The 16833-nt window shown below is 35.6% G+C and overlaps 1 protein-coding gene across 1 annotated transcript in view; it reads left to right on the forward strand.

The window, feature by feature from the left end:
• The window catches only part of ITGA4 (integrin subunit alpha 4), a 33879-nt gene that overhangs the window by 11446 nt on the left and 5600 nt on the right, over positions 1-16833 (forward strand). The window contains exons 7-22 of the mRNA XM_071562675.1: positions 48-133; positions 450-509; positions 603-740; positions 1008-1119; positions 3061-3155; positions 3481-3571; positions 4975-5020; positions 5406-5560; positions 6909-7063; positions 10199-10348; positions 11619-11695; positions 13956-14106; positions 14849-14947; positions 15392-15471; positions 15818-15904; positions 16508-16598. Of these exons, the coding sequence (XP_071418776.1) occupies positions 48-133; positions 450-509; positions 603-740; positions 1008-1119; positions 3061-3155; positions 3481-3571; positions 4975-5020; positions 5406-5560; positions 6909-7063; positions 10199-10348; positions 11619-11695; positions 13956-14106; positions 14849-14947; positions 15392-15471; positions 15818-15904; positions 16508-16598 (1673 nt within the window). The remainder of the gene's footprint in view (positions 1-47; positions 134-449; positions 510-602; positions 741-1007; positions 1120-3060; positions 3156-3480; positions 3572-4974; positions 5021-5405; positions 5561-6908; positions 7064-10198; positions 10349-11618; positions 11696-13955; positions 14107-14848; positions 14948-15391; positions 15472-15817; positions 15905-16507; positions 16599-16833) is intronic.

Genomic DNA, 16833 nt, shown 5'->3' on the forward strand with positions numbered 1-16833 from the left:
ATTTATATGGCATTTCCAGTATTGATTAATGCATTTCTAATTTACAGGATACTCTGTAGGAGCTGGACATTTTCTGACACCAGCCAGTACAGAAGTAATTGGAGGGGCTCCCCAGCAGGAGCAGACTGGTAAAGTAAGGGATTGTCTATACTATTTGTTTGAAGAACGTATTCCCTCCAAACCACCCATAATTTTCTAATTTAGATTAATGTATTAGAGACAAAGATCAGATACATATGACTACTCACTGGAAGAAAAGCTAAAGAAGGAACTGGGGTAGACAATCTAGATAACATTGATTTGAACTGTGGAGTACAGATAGGAAAATAGCTGTGCCTTATGATATTGTGTGTTGCTTTGCTGATTCTCTAGCACATGTAGAGAAAGAATAGGGAAGTAGTTCAGATCAAAGTTTGCTGAGCACCATTTGTATTTTCTTTTCATTTTAGGCATACATTTTTAGCATTGAGAGGCAACTAAACATTCTATTTGAACTAAGGGGTAAAAAGGTAAATATTTCATACTACTTTTCTGCACCTTATAACTTTGAGCACATATTCATCAATATTCAAAAATAGTAATGATTTCTTGCCTGCACGCAGCTTGGTTCTTACTTTGGAGCTGCAGTTTGTGCTGTGGACCTGAATTCAGATGGCCTTTCAGACTTGCTAGTTGGTGCTCCAATGCAAAGTACCATCAGAGAAGAAGGAAGAGTGTATGTCTATATTAATTCAGGTTTGGTAAGTATTTTCTCTTAAAAACACATGACAGCACAGTCATTTTAGTGTAACAGGCTAAGAAGAAGAGGTTTCCTCTCTTACCATACAATATTTCAAGATATAGGAAAAAACAACTGTAGAAGTGTGACAATAACCCCAGTAGCAGAGTGTAGCCTACTCATAAAGGCCAGCAGTGTCAGCGGAAAGGCAGTTTTAACATTTTGAGTAATATTCCAGGTCACCTGGAAGATGCTCTGTTAATGTGCCACTAACTCTGTTTTCCTTCAGGACGCACAGATGATTGAACTGAACATGGAGCTCAGTGGGAGTGACTCATACGCAGCGAGGTTTGGAGAGTCCATAGCCAATCTAGGAGACATAGATAATGATGGTTTTGAAGGTAAGAATACAAAGAAAATCCCTTGGGTTTAATTCTCTCAGAGCAGTGGACTGTCATGATAAAGAGGAGGATTATGGAACTCTCAGAATAATTTCAATCTGGGACTTTCTTTTCTGATTTGAAATATAGCTGCTTCACACTCACTGATGTGTAATACCAAGGGTTTAAGTTCTGTCTCTTTAATAAAGACCACGAGCATAAGGTGATAACAGTCTATGACTTGTGGTGCTGCATCTCAAATGGAATCACTAATCCTGTTTTAGATATCTGAAGCAAAAGTTAGGGACCAATTTGGCGATTTTGTAACATCATAAATAAGAATTAGACATGGAGTCAAGATCTGTTTCTGTGTCACCACTAAGAAGTACTAAATGTATGGGGATATTGAAAGCAACCTTCACACTGGGAGACTATTGTGGAACTACTTTCCAATTAGGACCTCAGGTGGCTCATGAATTGCCTAGTACGTGCTCCCAGTGAACGGAGAACATAAGGAGACTTCATTGGCCATGTCCCAGCACTCAATTCATGGTTCTATACACAAGTTTCAGATTTGCCCCAAAAGATTTATGTACTGCAAAGGAGAACTGAATGTGAATATAGGGCTGGGAAACAGACAAAATCAAATTAGCAGCAGCATAGAAACGTAGATGTATGACACACAATATAATGCAAAATGAGCATCCTAAAACTGCAGAGGGAGACAGAGCAAACAAGTCAGTTATGTTTTGAAGGGAACAAAAACATTGAAAATAAAAAGTTGGCATGATATTGACAGTGGCACAAAGAAAAGAAATTTTTTAAGGAAAATATAAAGAGAAATTGGGTGCTAGAAACCATTATTTAACAGTTTTAAGTAGTAAGTAATATAAAAGAACAGCAGAGCCAAATTCTTCAATGATTTAAACCATCGGTATCAGCCCAGTGAAGATAATGGTGCATGTGTTGCTGTGGAATCTGACATCTTCAAGAACATGTGTGTTATATTAATAGGCACAAGTCGACTGTCCTATTTTCATCTCACCAGTAGAGAGACATATTTAGTGTCATTTAGTCACCATGGTATGGATTCAGCCAATGTGGATTCCATCAGAGAATTGTTCAGTAAAACCAAATAGTCAGAGCTCTGCTTTTCTTGTCATTTTGGTTTGGTGCAGTATACAGCATTTCTGATTTGCAGACAGTTCAGTTTTGCTTATTTGTAAATGCAAGTTCACAGTTATTAATAGTGACTTTCAAGATGGTCTCATTCATCTCCCTCTTCCTGCACTGTTTGGTTAACAATCTCTGGCTATTTGAACCATGGGAGATTTCAGTAAGGGCTGTTGAGGTGGATTGTGGATGGATTCATTCAGTTTATTATCAATTGCCACACCCCTCTGCGATTAAATCATCTAGGCATAAACGTTGTACAAAACAGCTACCTTCATTTCCTCGCAAAAGCATTTCCAAGCCTATTATCACCTGTTATGCATATTTCATAGTGAAATAAATGTTTCATTTCAGGCAGCCTAATATGAATAGTTCTTGTGTTTCAATTATTTAATTCATGTGGGAAGAGCAGCAAAATCATCTTAGTTCCATGAATACAAGGCTTTTCTTTTTTCTTTTTTTTAAAGACCATGAGAACTTTGGCTATTTTCAGGATGACCTTTCAACCTCTTGGTTGTCAAAGTAGGTATTGGTAGACATGGACTTTGCCTTGAATGAAATAGCTGTATTTGACCCTTGTTTTCCAGAAACACAGTAATTAAGGTATAGCCAGACTCCTGAGCTGCTTTATATTTTTTGTGTTTACTTTATATCTATGTTCAGCACTGCTTTTGAGTTTAGTCAAGTAAAGTTGATCTGGCAGTGCATGTATAATGATTTGCATTTCTTTAACCAGTCCTTGTTCATATTTCCTGGACAGCCAACCATAGCTAAATTGTTTTTCCACAGATGTGGCCATTGGGGCTCCACAAGAAGATAATCTAAAAGGGGCTATTTATATTTACAATGGCAGAGAAGACGGAATAACACCATCATTTTCACAGGTATACTTTTTCAATGAAAAATAATCAATCCAGAAAAAACATAAGTTTACATCTGAGAGGGTTTTCCCTTCATTTAACACTATGAGCACCTGAAGTACCTTAAAAGACTTCAGAAAACTTTTCTGTAGTCTGTGATTTCCAGTCATAATATAACCTATAAGAGAGAAATAAATTGGGTTTGGGGCTTTAGACAGGGTTTATGGGATTTAACATTTGCAGTAATTGAGGAAGCATGTAACCACCTTCAGCAGCAGGATGGTTGGGCTAACACTGTAGCTCAGAGATTAACCAAGAATAATTTTGTCTTTCACCTTTTCCTCCTCAGAGAATACAAGGACATCAAATCAGTAATTCTTTAAGCATGTTTGGACAATCCATAGCGAGCGGCATTGATGCAGATAACAATGGATATCAAGGTAAATGAAACAATTTTCTTTTTTTTTTTTTTAAAGAGTAGAGATTCATAGGGAACAACCCTACTGTGCTACTTGATACTTCTAACAGAAGCAAAATCTGTTATTAAAATGACTTCAAATCTTGCACTTTGGAAAGAAAAAAGAAGAGGCAAAACTGAGGCCAAGCCATCAGTTTTCATGGTCATTTAACTATTATTTAAGGACCGAGAACAATGTAATAGTAAGATTGTAGTGCACAACAAAGAAAAAAACATAATTTTTATTTTTAAATCCATCTCATCTGCTAATGTTGCAATCAGCTGGTTTGGGCACTGGAAGCATGCTTGTTGTCCAGATCAGTGTCTAACCTAAATATATTACTGGCCTTCACATAGTCTGGGTTTTGCCTACAGCCATGAGCTCCTTGACTCTCAGTCTGTGTGAACAGCACATTAACCTCACCAGGGCTCACGGCATTGAGACCGACCTTTGCGGAGCTGTTGTTGGCATGACGCAGTAGGGCTAATGTGGTGTAAAACTAAGCTGTTTCCAAGTATATATTAATTGCTCTATACATATCATCAAAATATTTCAGTGTTTTTCAGATAAATGTCACATCAGGTCAGGGGTGTCTGTCCTGCCACTGTGGATTTAAAAGCACAAAGTTACCATGAACTGCATGTTGTATGCTCTGGTTCTCCCCACAAAAATGTTATCCAGGTTAATTTGTAATGCTGGGCTAAAAGGCAGTTTACAAGTAGTCTGCTCTCAGGTCGCTTGTTGTTTACTGATTTGCAAGTCATATCCTCAGACCTTTGTATCATTTAGAGTCATCTGACAATTCACTTTTGCTACCTCATTTGAAAGGTGTATATTCTGTATATATTTCCTTACTTATTGCAGTAATACGTTTCAGTTAGTTTGGAATCAAATAATTTTTTCTCTCTCTGTGTATAATTTCATGCACATAATATACATAATTTCATGCACATAATTTCATACACATAACATACATAACCAGATCCATTACACATATATATATATAAAACTATATATATAACTACATGTATATGCTGTGTGTATAGCCTCATTGAGTATCTGGATTAGAAAGATGGCAAGTATTTCCTATTTAGCTGAATTGTCCTTCAGTATCAACCACTTAAACATGGAATAGAAATCAAATCATCATATTATCAGTATCTGCAAGTCCAGCAAATGACCATGCACACATTAATGGACAGTGAACAAGTATTTCAGGAATCATCATCTAGACCTTTGAATATCAGCATATATCCCTTCTAATAAATGAAGGGCAAATGGTGTTTTAATGCTAACCAAAAGGGGAATATGCCATAAGTGCTTGCACCTGAGAAGTAATTCTTGTTGACAAGTTATGCTTATAGATGTATTTTTTTTTAAAACAGATGTAGCAGTTGGTGCATTTTTCTCCGATTCTGCTGTAGTGCTGAGGTGAGATTTGCTACATTTCAGTGCTTTTCAGGACCATACAATTTAACTCTACTTTTTAGTGCCATTTTTTAAAATTCAGTTGTATAATTTAACCTCATTATATTCTTCTTGATGTCTTGAACTTCAGTCATTAGGTTCTAGAATGCTCTACAAATGAAACATTTAAGTAAACACCATGAAGAAAGTGAAAATATCATTCTGAAATTTCTTGAGGCAACAAATAATGTGCATACAACTATTTGAAGCTATCTGAAAAATTCAGATAGCTTAAAAATGATAATTCTAAAATATAAAAATAGATTGTCAGAGATGGTTAGTTTTTGCAGAGATTGTGTAAGCTACTTCTGAACATTATTTGTGAACATTTACTCTTTTCTGTTCTTAGAACGAAACCAGTGATAATTGTTGAAGCTGCTTTAAAACATTCTAACTCAATAAATAGAACTAATTTAAACTGCATGGAAAATGACCAGCCTGCCACCTGTATGAATTTGAAGATATGCTTTACCTATAGAGGACGAGAGGTACCTGGTTATATTGGTAAGCTCCTGGGAAAAAATCCAGTATGTATTCAATTTAAATGCACCTATTTACCGAAAAATGCTACTGGTATTTGGTAGACCATTAATCTGAGTTCAGAATAACACAAAAAGTTGAAAACATGGACACATTTTTTTATCTTATGATTACCCTATAATATCAAGCCATTACACTTCTGTTTAATTTAGAATAACAGCACATCCCTACTGGGACTTTCATAGTTACATGACCTAGGAGAGACAGTGATGTTAAAAGGGTGATATTTAGATGTTCTCTAAAAGCAGTGCTCCCAGGCATGGACCAAACTGTATGGGACTGCTGTGGCATGCAGTCTTCTACTCGGCAACAGAGAGAAAATTCCTTCTTAAAGCAGCTCAAGCATGTGATCATACCATTGTGGAACATTATTTGGAAGAGAGAGGCCCAACAAAACTAATGAAAAATATATCTTGTATTATATTTTATATAATGCTTATTTTGCTTTTGGCAAAAGCTGATACTGCTTGAAGCAATATCTATCGTAGGGAATATTCATGGTGAATTTACTTAAGACAATATAAATGCTAAATTTGACTATTGCCTGGGTGCTTTTAACCCTCTTGTCATGTGCTATTTGTAAACTGCAAACCGCCCTGCAAATACGTGGTATATAAAGTTAAATTGTTTAACTCTTCTTTATGAAAACATACGATATCCTTTAGGAACACATTACAGAGAACATATGCAATCATGAACTGTAAATTTAGAAGTCCCAATTTTTGAAATTCATACTTGTTTTGAAAGATGAGCAGTCAGACTGCATCACACTTGCTGAACCTGGACATAAGACTTTTCAACATCACAAGACTAGTAGAAATTGTAGATAACCTAACTCAACTTTTGGCAAAAATTAAGCAATAGATCAGTAATGCTATGAAATATTTGCAATTTGTTACTGTAGCAATTCACGCTAGCTTAAATTGAAAAACCCATAAAGTTCAACTATATTTGTCAGTGTTTGTTGTCTTACCAGTTTGTTGTAATTTACTGTCAGCCTTGTAAGTAACTGAAGTGGGTTTTCTTTAAGTAGATTTTGGTAGAAAACTATAAATATAACCTGATTAAACTATCCCTGATGTAAAAGCATGTATCAGGGAAAAGGCATGAAGCAATCAATTTGCAGAGTACTAGAAGCTTTCATTAGGTGTGGATTTGTGTCAGAGCATTTTTAAGTAGAGCATTTTAAAAGAAATGTTACAGGATGTACTTGAGGAAGTGAGTTAGAGATGTAATTTCTATCATAAATTCATAAAAATCACAGCACTTAAGATTTTACAACCTTTTATTTTGCCTGGATTGTATTTTGCAGTATTGCTTTATAATCTGAGTGTTGACGTGACCAGAAAAGAGGATACACAAGCAAGATTTTATTTTTTTTCCAATGGAACATCTGATACAATCTCAAGAAAAATAAAGATTTACAGCAAGAATACTTCTTGCAAAGATCACCCAGCATTTATGAGGGTAATGTAATTTTCACTATGTATTGTCCTGTAAATTTTTTGTTGTCCTTTGAAAAGCACACCTGCTGCAAATGTATCTATTTTGTTTACTATTGCATCACATAATTTTGGAAGTGAAATATTTGTGTTTGTAACTTCCACAGTTAATATATATTAGTTCTGATGTTTTCTCAGCTTTCTGTGGGGAAGTCAGTGGATCTGCCATACCTTACATTGGTGAGAACATGCAGAATAATAATAATCACAACAATAAAGTAGGACATGAGCATTCTTGACATTTTTTCACCATTTTTTTTGAATGACAGATCATAGATTGAGGCTGGTGTGGAGCAATCAAGAAGATACAGTATAAAGTGCATATTCTGAACATTTCTGATGGAACTTTCCAAAGTACTCCTTAATGCAGAATCTTAAAACTTGTAATTTTTTTTTTAATGTTTTGTCACTTGTTACTATTTGAAATAACACATGTATGGTCTTGCTTCCTTTTTTACTATGACTAGGTAAGGTAGACTCAGCTAATAAGAAAACAACCCGTTCCTGATCCATAGGAAGTGAATTTAAGCTGATTGCTAGAAAAGAGTCTGTAGTTCAAGGATTACAGCGTGGTCTGTTTTATGAATTTTTTGCAAGGAGCTGAAGCAAGGTGTGAAGAGGGCTTGCTTGGTTAGGATTGATTATTTTTCCTTCAAGGGATGCAGCACTCACTGAGAGGAATACTCATGTAATCCAGAGATGGAAATGGGGCAGGAAGAGCGCTCATGAGAGTTTCATTAATGAATTTAGAGCTGAACAACACGAAGAATGTGTACTGTGTTAAAAAAGCAATCTCTCTACTCCTCTGCTTACAAATGTGAAGCCTGCACAGATATGTCTTTCTCCTGGTCCAGATTTGTAGTGAAGGTGGTTACAATTCTCTGTCTGTGAAAATGTAGAGATAACTTTGTTGTAGAAGAAATCTACTGGTAGAAGTGCTTCAGAAGAGAAGCCACTGAGGCAGAAGTGGTGCCAGGGCACTGGGCATTCAGCAGGAGGCTTTGGAGACCTGCAGGGTGTCAGCTGGCCAGGGAGATCTCCGCCAACACCAGCAAGAGGTGGCACCAGCTGCCAAGCAGCAGGAAGTTGGCTGTTGGTTTCAGAAGTAGAGTTCAATCCAACAGCAACCATCTTTTAAAATTGAGGATGGTACTGACTTAGAAATAAGTTAGTAAGAATCTACTCACTAAGATCTTAACTGCAAAAGCACTCTCAAAGTCACTGTTGCCTTGGAGGGAATGAACTGTCATATTCATGCTTGATGTATCCCTCAGAAAGATGAATGAGGGGCTTGTCTTGAAAGTGGAAAAAACCTCTGCAATCAGGACAAGAATATAATATTTTTAAGGCCCTTTAATGGAAAAGAAAGAATAAAAGTGGTTAATTCTATCAAACATCCTAGAAGCTTGCCTAGTCCAACAAAAAAATTAGAGAATAAAGGGGAAGAACTTGGAAGTCCTAAACCACAACAAACAATAAAAACCAGTGAACACAAAGGAACCACATTTATTAAACTCCGAAAAAACCCCAGCTTTATCTCTTGTAAGACCTTATCTAAGGAGGAAAAAAATTCTTTAAAGAAATACTAAGGACAGCAAGTATTTAGATGTAAGGGGAAATAATGGTAATAAAATAATAGGCCAGTTTGTCTAGCCTTTTCTTTAAAATCCTCAAGGTAGCATTTGTGTGACCTTTTGAAAGAAACATTTATCAAGGTGACTGCTGCAGTTGATCCTGTACACAGGGTGGAAAATAGACCTAATTTTCTACAGCTGTAGAAAAAACCTGCAGGAAAAAATTCTTCCATATATTTTTCTTCTTCCTTGCTTTCACTTACTTTTTTGTTTATGACACCATTAGAAGCCAATTTTTCACAATAAAGCTTCTGGTTAGAAAGGAAAGCTTATGTTGTCTACTGGAAAGTTGCCCAGATGCATCTCAACTGGTAGTTGCACCTAAGTGAATGCTACTTACAGGAGCAATGGCAAATTGCCACTTATAAGAGTTTTGTAAACTGAGATCTGATTGACAGCCAACCTTGTACAGATTGCTGTACCAGCATCCACAGGCATTTGTGTAGGAGAAAGGAATTGGTTTGGCTCATCACTTCTTATAGTCTATCATTAGGTTTTTTTCCCCTTCATAGAATTCAATTTTCTTTTTAATTCTTAATTAATGGCATTATAAGCCTCTCCTTCCACCCACTGAAGCTCCTAAACTTAAGTGTGAATGTCTGTCAAGAACAGTCCTTGCAAGAGACAATATAAATTTTATGTGTTTTGAGTAAAGGCTAATTAATAGCTAATTAGTATAATGGAAGTAATATAAAGCAGATGCAGAGAAGACCTTGTGGAAAATAATTATGAATTAGATAATATGTGATTTGGCCAATGCAAGCTTGCAGATAAGAATTAAAGTAGTGGCCATGTGGAGGGACAATCAGTGTCTATCTATCCCCTACACTTAGGGGATAATTTAATCAGGTTTGCTATTGCTAGTACTTGGTGCTTTAAGCTGTTCAATTTTCACAAGTAGGTAGTTTGGGCTATGATCTGCAACATTCCTATGCTGTCAAGGCTTCATGTATAAAATAATCATGTATTTAAGGGTTCAATCTTTGTAATACAGTCTGGAAAACAGAGGCAGAAAAATAAAGTGCAATACCTGATTTAGTGGTTATGTTGGAGAACTCCTTTGATTTCCTACAGAAATACCCAGGGGGTTTGTCTGGCATTATCCCATTGGTTTATTTTAGCCAACTTTTGCCTTTTTTTCCTACTTGGGCAGTACACACCTATGAAATGCTGTAAGGCAGTATTATTGACAGAATTAGGTTCAATAGGATTTCTCTTAATAGGAGACTCCTCCATTCTGAAATGGCTGATGCTTCCATTGGACAGAATATGCTTTTCTGCATTTCTGATTGCCTCCTTCAGCAGCAAAGATGTCTGTAAAATTACAGGAGCCATGTGGAATTATTTTATATGTGAAAAATTAGCGTTGCTGTTTTACTTAGTTCTAGGCAACCCTATAACTTTAAGACATAAGCATACATGTCTTGTCTTATATGATTAACTCATTAGGTTTCCAATTTTCATAGAAAGATGTAAGGGATATCTTGACTCCTGTTCATGTTGAAGCAAGTTATCGTCTGGGGCATCATATTCTGCAGAAAAGAAATGCTCAAGAATTTTCCCCACTTCAACCTGTTCTTCAACGGAGGAAGGAAAAAGATGTTGTAAAAAGCAAGGTTAGTGTATGAGTTCTTTTTTTCTAATGCAGTAAGTAAATATTCATTTTTTAGTCTTCAGTTAAAAATGCTTCACAGATCCATAGCATGCAAAGGAATGCATTTTGTAGACCAACACATAGTGGTTTGGTCTTAATTAATAAACTAGAATGTTAAAGGCATGCCTAATGTTTTTGCTAAAAAATAATATTTGCAGAACTTGTATACAATCTTTATTTTGATTTAAAAGTAAATAAAAGGTATGTGCAGAGAGCTTGCCAGAATATATAATACTGTCTACCTCAGATCACACATGTATGAAATGCACCCTTTGAAATACCCATTCTTTCCCAACTACACAGTATGTGTCACTTTCCAGTATAAAATTGTTCTTTAAAATTAATTCTTTGTTAAATACACAATATCAGGTTGGTATAAATCCTGAAGTGTTTCAACGATGTTGCTGAAATACTATCAGTTCTTTGAAAGTATTGCAGGTTTTCAAGCACAAAGTCTGTGGGGGAAGCCAGGAGTATCCTTTCATAAATATGAGATTAACTTCTTTTCCTCCAAAAAACCCTTAAGAGTTAATAGATTTTGACTTTAGAAAGTCAGAATACACTGAATTTTTAACTACCCAATGGTCATAAATGTATCGTGACTTTTCACAAATAGTAACCTCCATGTAACTGAGATACAGCTGAACATCAGAATTTGTGAGATATGTAAAAGTTTTTTATATGGCATGCTTTGTCTTTTCTTCTTCATTCAAAATTTTGTTTTGGAAGCCTCAGAATTATAGAGAAAGAAAGAGGATGTTGGATATAGGTGCATAAATTTGCTTATAGCACACTGATAACCAAGACACAGACATGTGCAACTCGTGGTGTCTCTACTGTCATCGAATCTTACTAACAGTATGATAAGGAAAACATGGGTAAAGAAAATCATGGAAAAGTTAATCTGCTGTGTCATAGGAGGGACTGCAGAGACATCAGTTCTGGGTCTTCTAAAACACTCTGCCCTCTTTATGAACCGCTTTAAAAGAAATTGTCTGAACATGCACTCACTGGTTTTACTGACCAATGAGAGACTGAGTCTGGAAGCCTCTCCACTGTTACACTGGATGCTCAGAATGGTAAATCATAGACTGATTGATTTATATTTTAGGAATAAGAGCTATTAGACACTTCCAGAGAGTTACTAGCTGATAGGTTTATTTCTTGTTACTCACTATAATAAGCATAATACACTGAAATTACTAATTTTTTTCAAATTTGGATTTTTACAGTTTATTTTTGCACGACTTTGCTCCCAAGAAAATTGTTCTGCTGACTTGAGAGTTTCTGGAAAAGTTGTTTTTCCAAAGTAAGTATAATGTATCTTTCACTTTTGAAACAGATTCAGTTAGATTTTATCTCAATTATCCCTTACTCTTTTGCAAATTATTGTTATTTATATACAAAAGTAGACTGTGGACTCCCTGAGAAAATACAAGAATTAAAGCTGTGTTTAGCTAAAGAATGTTTTAAACTCATAAATCTTCCAGGAAATGTAACAGAAATTTATATAATTGAACAACTGCTATTGCATATTTAGAAGATTTTGCAGTTCATAAAATACATCTCCACAAAAACACAAATCTGTAGTTTGTATTTCATATATAACTGAGCTAAGATACAGTGCACAATGCATATTTGATGCAGACATTATAACTGTTTTTAATTGAAAAGCTATTGGTTATTTCTGCTGCTCTTTTGAAGATATTGTTTTTGCGCTCCACAAAGTCTCAATCAGCAGTATAAAACTGAAGATGTAATATTCTCAAATAAATGAGGAAAAAGAGCCTCTTAATTATTTGAAGCTATATTTTATCATCACAAGCTTTTTCTTTACTGACTGTTATTTCAAAGTGAGAAATGTGAGGGTTCAGTGTGCAAAAAGAGAAATTGTACCTCTTGTGAATCTCACCTAGTTAAGTATTTTCTATGTGAGCTGGATTTTCTTGTGCAGTTTATCACTTTTAAGGTTGATTCCAGCTGAATCAAAATACTAGTTTGAACAACCTAAAATGACATTGAAAGATAATGACAAACAATTCTGATTTATCACACCTGTCTGATCCTGAGCGCAGGCTTTCTTGTATTCAGATTTCAGAGTAAGATAAGTATCTTTCTGCCTACTTTAACACATGGTCTGTAGCATGAGTTTTAAGCCCTTTAATTTTCTTAGGCTGGATGATTATTTTGGTTGAATGTTCGTAAACTTTCCAGAAAGAAAGATGTGCAGCATTTTCATTCATGACATTAGCAATGCAGTTTTGTAAGTACTTCAAAACTCTAGGAAAGGAAAACAGATTACAACATACCTGCTTGACATTAGGTACCAGTAGCAGATTTGCAGTGCAAATAAATAGTCAAAATATCTTGATAAAGTGTGAAGTATCACCTTAAATTACCTACTGCCCTTAGAATCTCGATTTAAAACTAGTTAGCTGGGAAGTGTTCATTTACTTTGTCTAGACAGAATGCATTCATTATCCTTGAAGAGCAAAGCAAATGCTTTTGGTTTTAAAAGAATGAGATCAAATAGAGGTGGCAATATAATGCTTTACTTTCTGGGTTACGAGTCTTCATGTACACACTATCATGTTTTGATTAAATTGCTTAGATTTTGGCCTGGTCTGTAAATTTCTAGTCTGCATCATGCATTTTTTAATGAAGAAGGAAATATGATTACCAGGGAAAAGCTCTAGTTCAGCTTTGTTGTAGTCCCAGATGTGCACCTGGTGCTTTTGTGTACTTGTGTGTTAAGCTGGGAGGCATCTTTGTGACAGCATATTGTTAATGAGCTTGGCTTTAAAACATATAAGAGGACTGAATAGTAGGCATTTAACTAGTAAAACAATGTTAAAATTTAACTTAAACTTGACAAGCTCCTGAAATGTTAACATTGTGTTTTTCTTTAATTCGCTTTTGTCTTGGAACCTATCTGCTTATGCAGTGCTTTTGCCTTCTGTTGCTTTCTAAGTGCCAGCTTCTTTCCCAAAGGTGTTCGGTGACTAATGCTTTGGTTTCAAGCCAGAATATCTGATAAATGTCTATTTCTAGGCAGCCTTTCTACAAGTCTTAATTAAACTTTAATGTCAAGCTGAAGTTTACTTTCAACCCCCCATAGGAAATCTGTACTTGTAACATGATTATAGAACATCACATAGATCATAAGATAGGCATGTTCACTTGCCCTTTTTGTGACCAGTTCTATATTAACTCAATCCTTGGGTGCAAAGAGTGAATTTTGAAATAATGCCTGAACATACTGTAGCAGTGGAACATTGCTATTCTGGTCCGTACAGGGAAGGACTGATCTTGTAAAGGCCAGAAGCACAACTGGACTGATAAATTTCTTGCTCTGGCATTAACCACTTTGAGCTTTAAAAGGTACAGTACTGAGCTGACCATCTTATAACTCACACCTCCAGTTACAGGAGTGAGTAAAACCTTTCCTTGCATCTCCAAGAGGGATTTGTCAGAACCAACTGAAAGGAACTAAAAGAGCAGTGGAGGAAAATTTTTGTATACAAGATGTATATAGAACTACTTATCACTTATTATGATTATTTTTATAGGCCTCATGACAAGAAAACATATCTTGCTGTTGGAAGTACGAAGACTTTATTGTTGAACGTTTCTCTCCTTAATGTTGGAGATGATGCATACGAAACTGTCCTCCACATTCAAATCCCTAAAGGTCTTTACTTCATTCGAGTTTTAGAATTGGTAAGAACAAAAAAAAATCTCAAACAGTAATCCTTTGATATTCTTTTTCAGCTAGGCATTTTTCAAATTATGTTTATTGATTGTTGGGAGTTTTTAGATACTGCCAACCTACACACATATCCCCCTCCCGCCAAAGAAAGCTGTCAAAATGTCAGTTTTTAAGTTCACTGACTTCTAGCTACCTAAATCAAGTGCAATTTAATCAATTCAGGTGACTTAAATAATTTCAGTAACAACTTGAATAATAAAAAGAAGATGTTTATAAATATATTTCAGGATGTATGTCTTCTTTTTGTCTGAGGATCATGTTTTCAGTGTTGACAAACATCTCATTGGGTCTTCTCTTTTGACAAATACACAGGCTTATGAGAAGTGACAAATCTAACTGTACTCTCTTGTCTTTTAAAAATAACTGCTCTCTATCTAGAATCCCGCTGATCCATCTTTCTGAGACTGACTTTTAACATGAGTGGGTCTAGGACTGATGCTTGTGCCTTACCCTCACTGTAAGCAAGCAGCAGAACAAGTAACTGGATTCAGTAACCGATATAAAATGTCATGTTAAAATGGTTGTGAATTATATGAATGTCCTGTGTATTTGCATCAGTGAAATAACAACTGCATAGTACAGGAAAATATAAAGCACCCAATTTCAAAGTGTGTATGTAATTTGAAAGGGCCTGGGGGGGGGAGGGGGGGAGAGGAACTGTTTTAATAATTAATAATTTGTCCTTTATTTTAGGAAGAAAAACAGATACATTGTGAGGTGTTAGATAAAGAAATTCATGCAGTGAAACTTGAGTGCAGTGTTGGTTATTTATACGTAGATCAAAAATCAAAGGTAAGCTATGGATGAATTTCTAGCTTTAGAAACACCCTAAATATGTTATGAGGATTATCACAGGGAAAAAACTCCCTTGTTTTCCACAATCTCTTCTTCATTCCCAACTGACATCTTTTATCATGTTGGTATCTGTATCCCTCCTACTAGTTTTAAAATTCATTACTTAAACAGTCTCTGGAATAATTCAGTGAGGGACAACAATGTTTGTATTATGCATCAACTGATTGTGTGTGGGTTCTAGACAAGTGAGCTGACTAAGGCTATGGACAAATGTGTTGAGTCAATAGAAAGGGAGTAGAAGACACAGAAAGCAAGTGTTTTTCTTAGTTCTGAATTTTTTAGAGCAGGAAATTCTAAATGAGTTTAATAAAATACTTTTATTTAAACTGTGTTAAGATACACAGCCATTTAATATAAGAAAAACTTATGTTTGTTCTACAGCTGGATTATAGTTTCCTCTTGGATGCAAGCTCATTTACCAGAGCAGAGGAGGACCTCGACATCATCATAAATGCTACCTGGTAAAGTCTAATAAAAATCGTTCTATGAAAAATACTACTAGCTCTGGAAAACAGACTAGGAAACACTGGAGAGACTTAGCAAAGCACAATTGCAAGAAAGTACATTGGATGCATATCTGTACAGAAAGAGAAACTATCAATAAACCCCATATAATAGATGTTTAAATAATGAGCAGGTTTCTGCATGTATAGAATGAGGGGGGTTTCAGTGCCTGACATAATGTGTCCAGTAAAATATTTTGGTTTTTATAAGCTGAAAGGTCTATTTAGTACTGGTTTACAGAAATAGTGAATAGCATGTGATGATCCCTTCAATACAGAGTTTTCTTTCCTTGTATTTTCACAGTAAAAATGAAGATGGGATCATGTTGCTGGATAACACGCTAACTTTAACTATACCTCTAAAATATGAAATTGAGTTAAATACTCATGGGTAAGTCAGCTGTTGGTGTACCTGCACATCCATATAACTGTTGTCTTGTTACTATTCTAAGTCCACAAAGATTTTAAGCAGAAGTCTGATGTAGCTGAAAAATCCTGGGAATGAGATGGCACAGCTGTCCTGGGGTCTGACCCACAAACTTCTAAGATTTGTTTGCACAGTTGTGAGATGAGACCATTGGTATCTATGGCGCATCAAACTTGTCTCGTGACAGACTAATATTTTTTAAAACCTGGGATTTTTCTTTTTTTTTTTTAACAGAAAGAGGTAGTTAATAAGAGCATAGCAGATCCTTAAATTCCTTGCTTAACATGGGCCATATTCTGTTTTTTTGTGGGGCATTCATGGAGCGTAGTTTTGGGTGAGGATTTAGAGCTTTTTCTGATTCATCTGCCTCTTTTAAGAGGAAAGAGTACAAATGTAGATAATTTCTACTGCAAAGGTAGAGGATTTCAACTTTGTGTTCCTAGATTTACTTAAACACAAGCTTCAGTATTTTCTTAGAACCAGTCTTACAGGTGGCAGCATGGAGCTGCAAGTTGTGTTAAGCATATATAGCAATTCCATTAATTAACACCTTCTAAACCATTGTAGGTTTGTGTCACCAGCTTTGTTTGTTTATGGAACAGAAGAGAAAGATTCACCAGTTACATGTATGAAGGAGAATATCAACTTCACATTCCATGTAAGAGTTTTCCTTTGTTAACTCTGTCATCCTTGTTTTGAAGGTTGATGCTTAGTGTATGTAGTGACAGTCTGTGCAGTCAGTAAGGGAACTTTTTTTAAGAGTACAAGGACACAGTGAGTAACTTGTGCATTGGTGATGGGAAATTGCTGTTAATCCCTCTTAGAACGATTTGTTTGGCCTGGAAAATCTTCCACTGAGTGATCAGGGAAAAACTTCTTAGCACAAGCAGGAT

The sequence above is a fragment of the Pithys albifrons genome, chromosome 8, assembly GCF_047495875.1.
Source record: "Pithys albifrons albifrons isolate INPA30051 chromosome 8, PitAlb_v1, whole genome shotgun sequence".
Taxonomy (NCBI): Eukaryota; Metazoa; Chordata; class Aves; order Passeriformes; family Thamnophilidae; genus Pithys; species Pithys albifrons.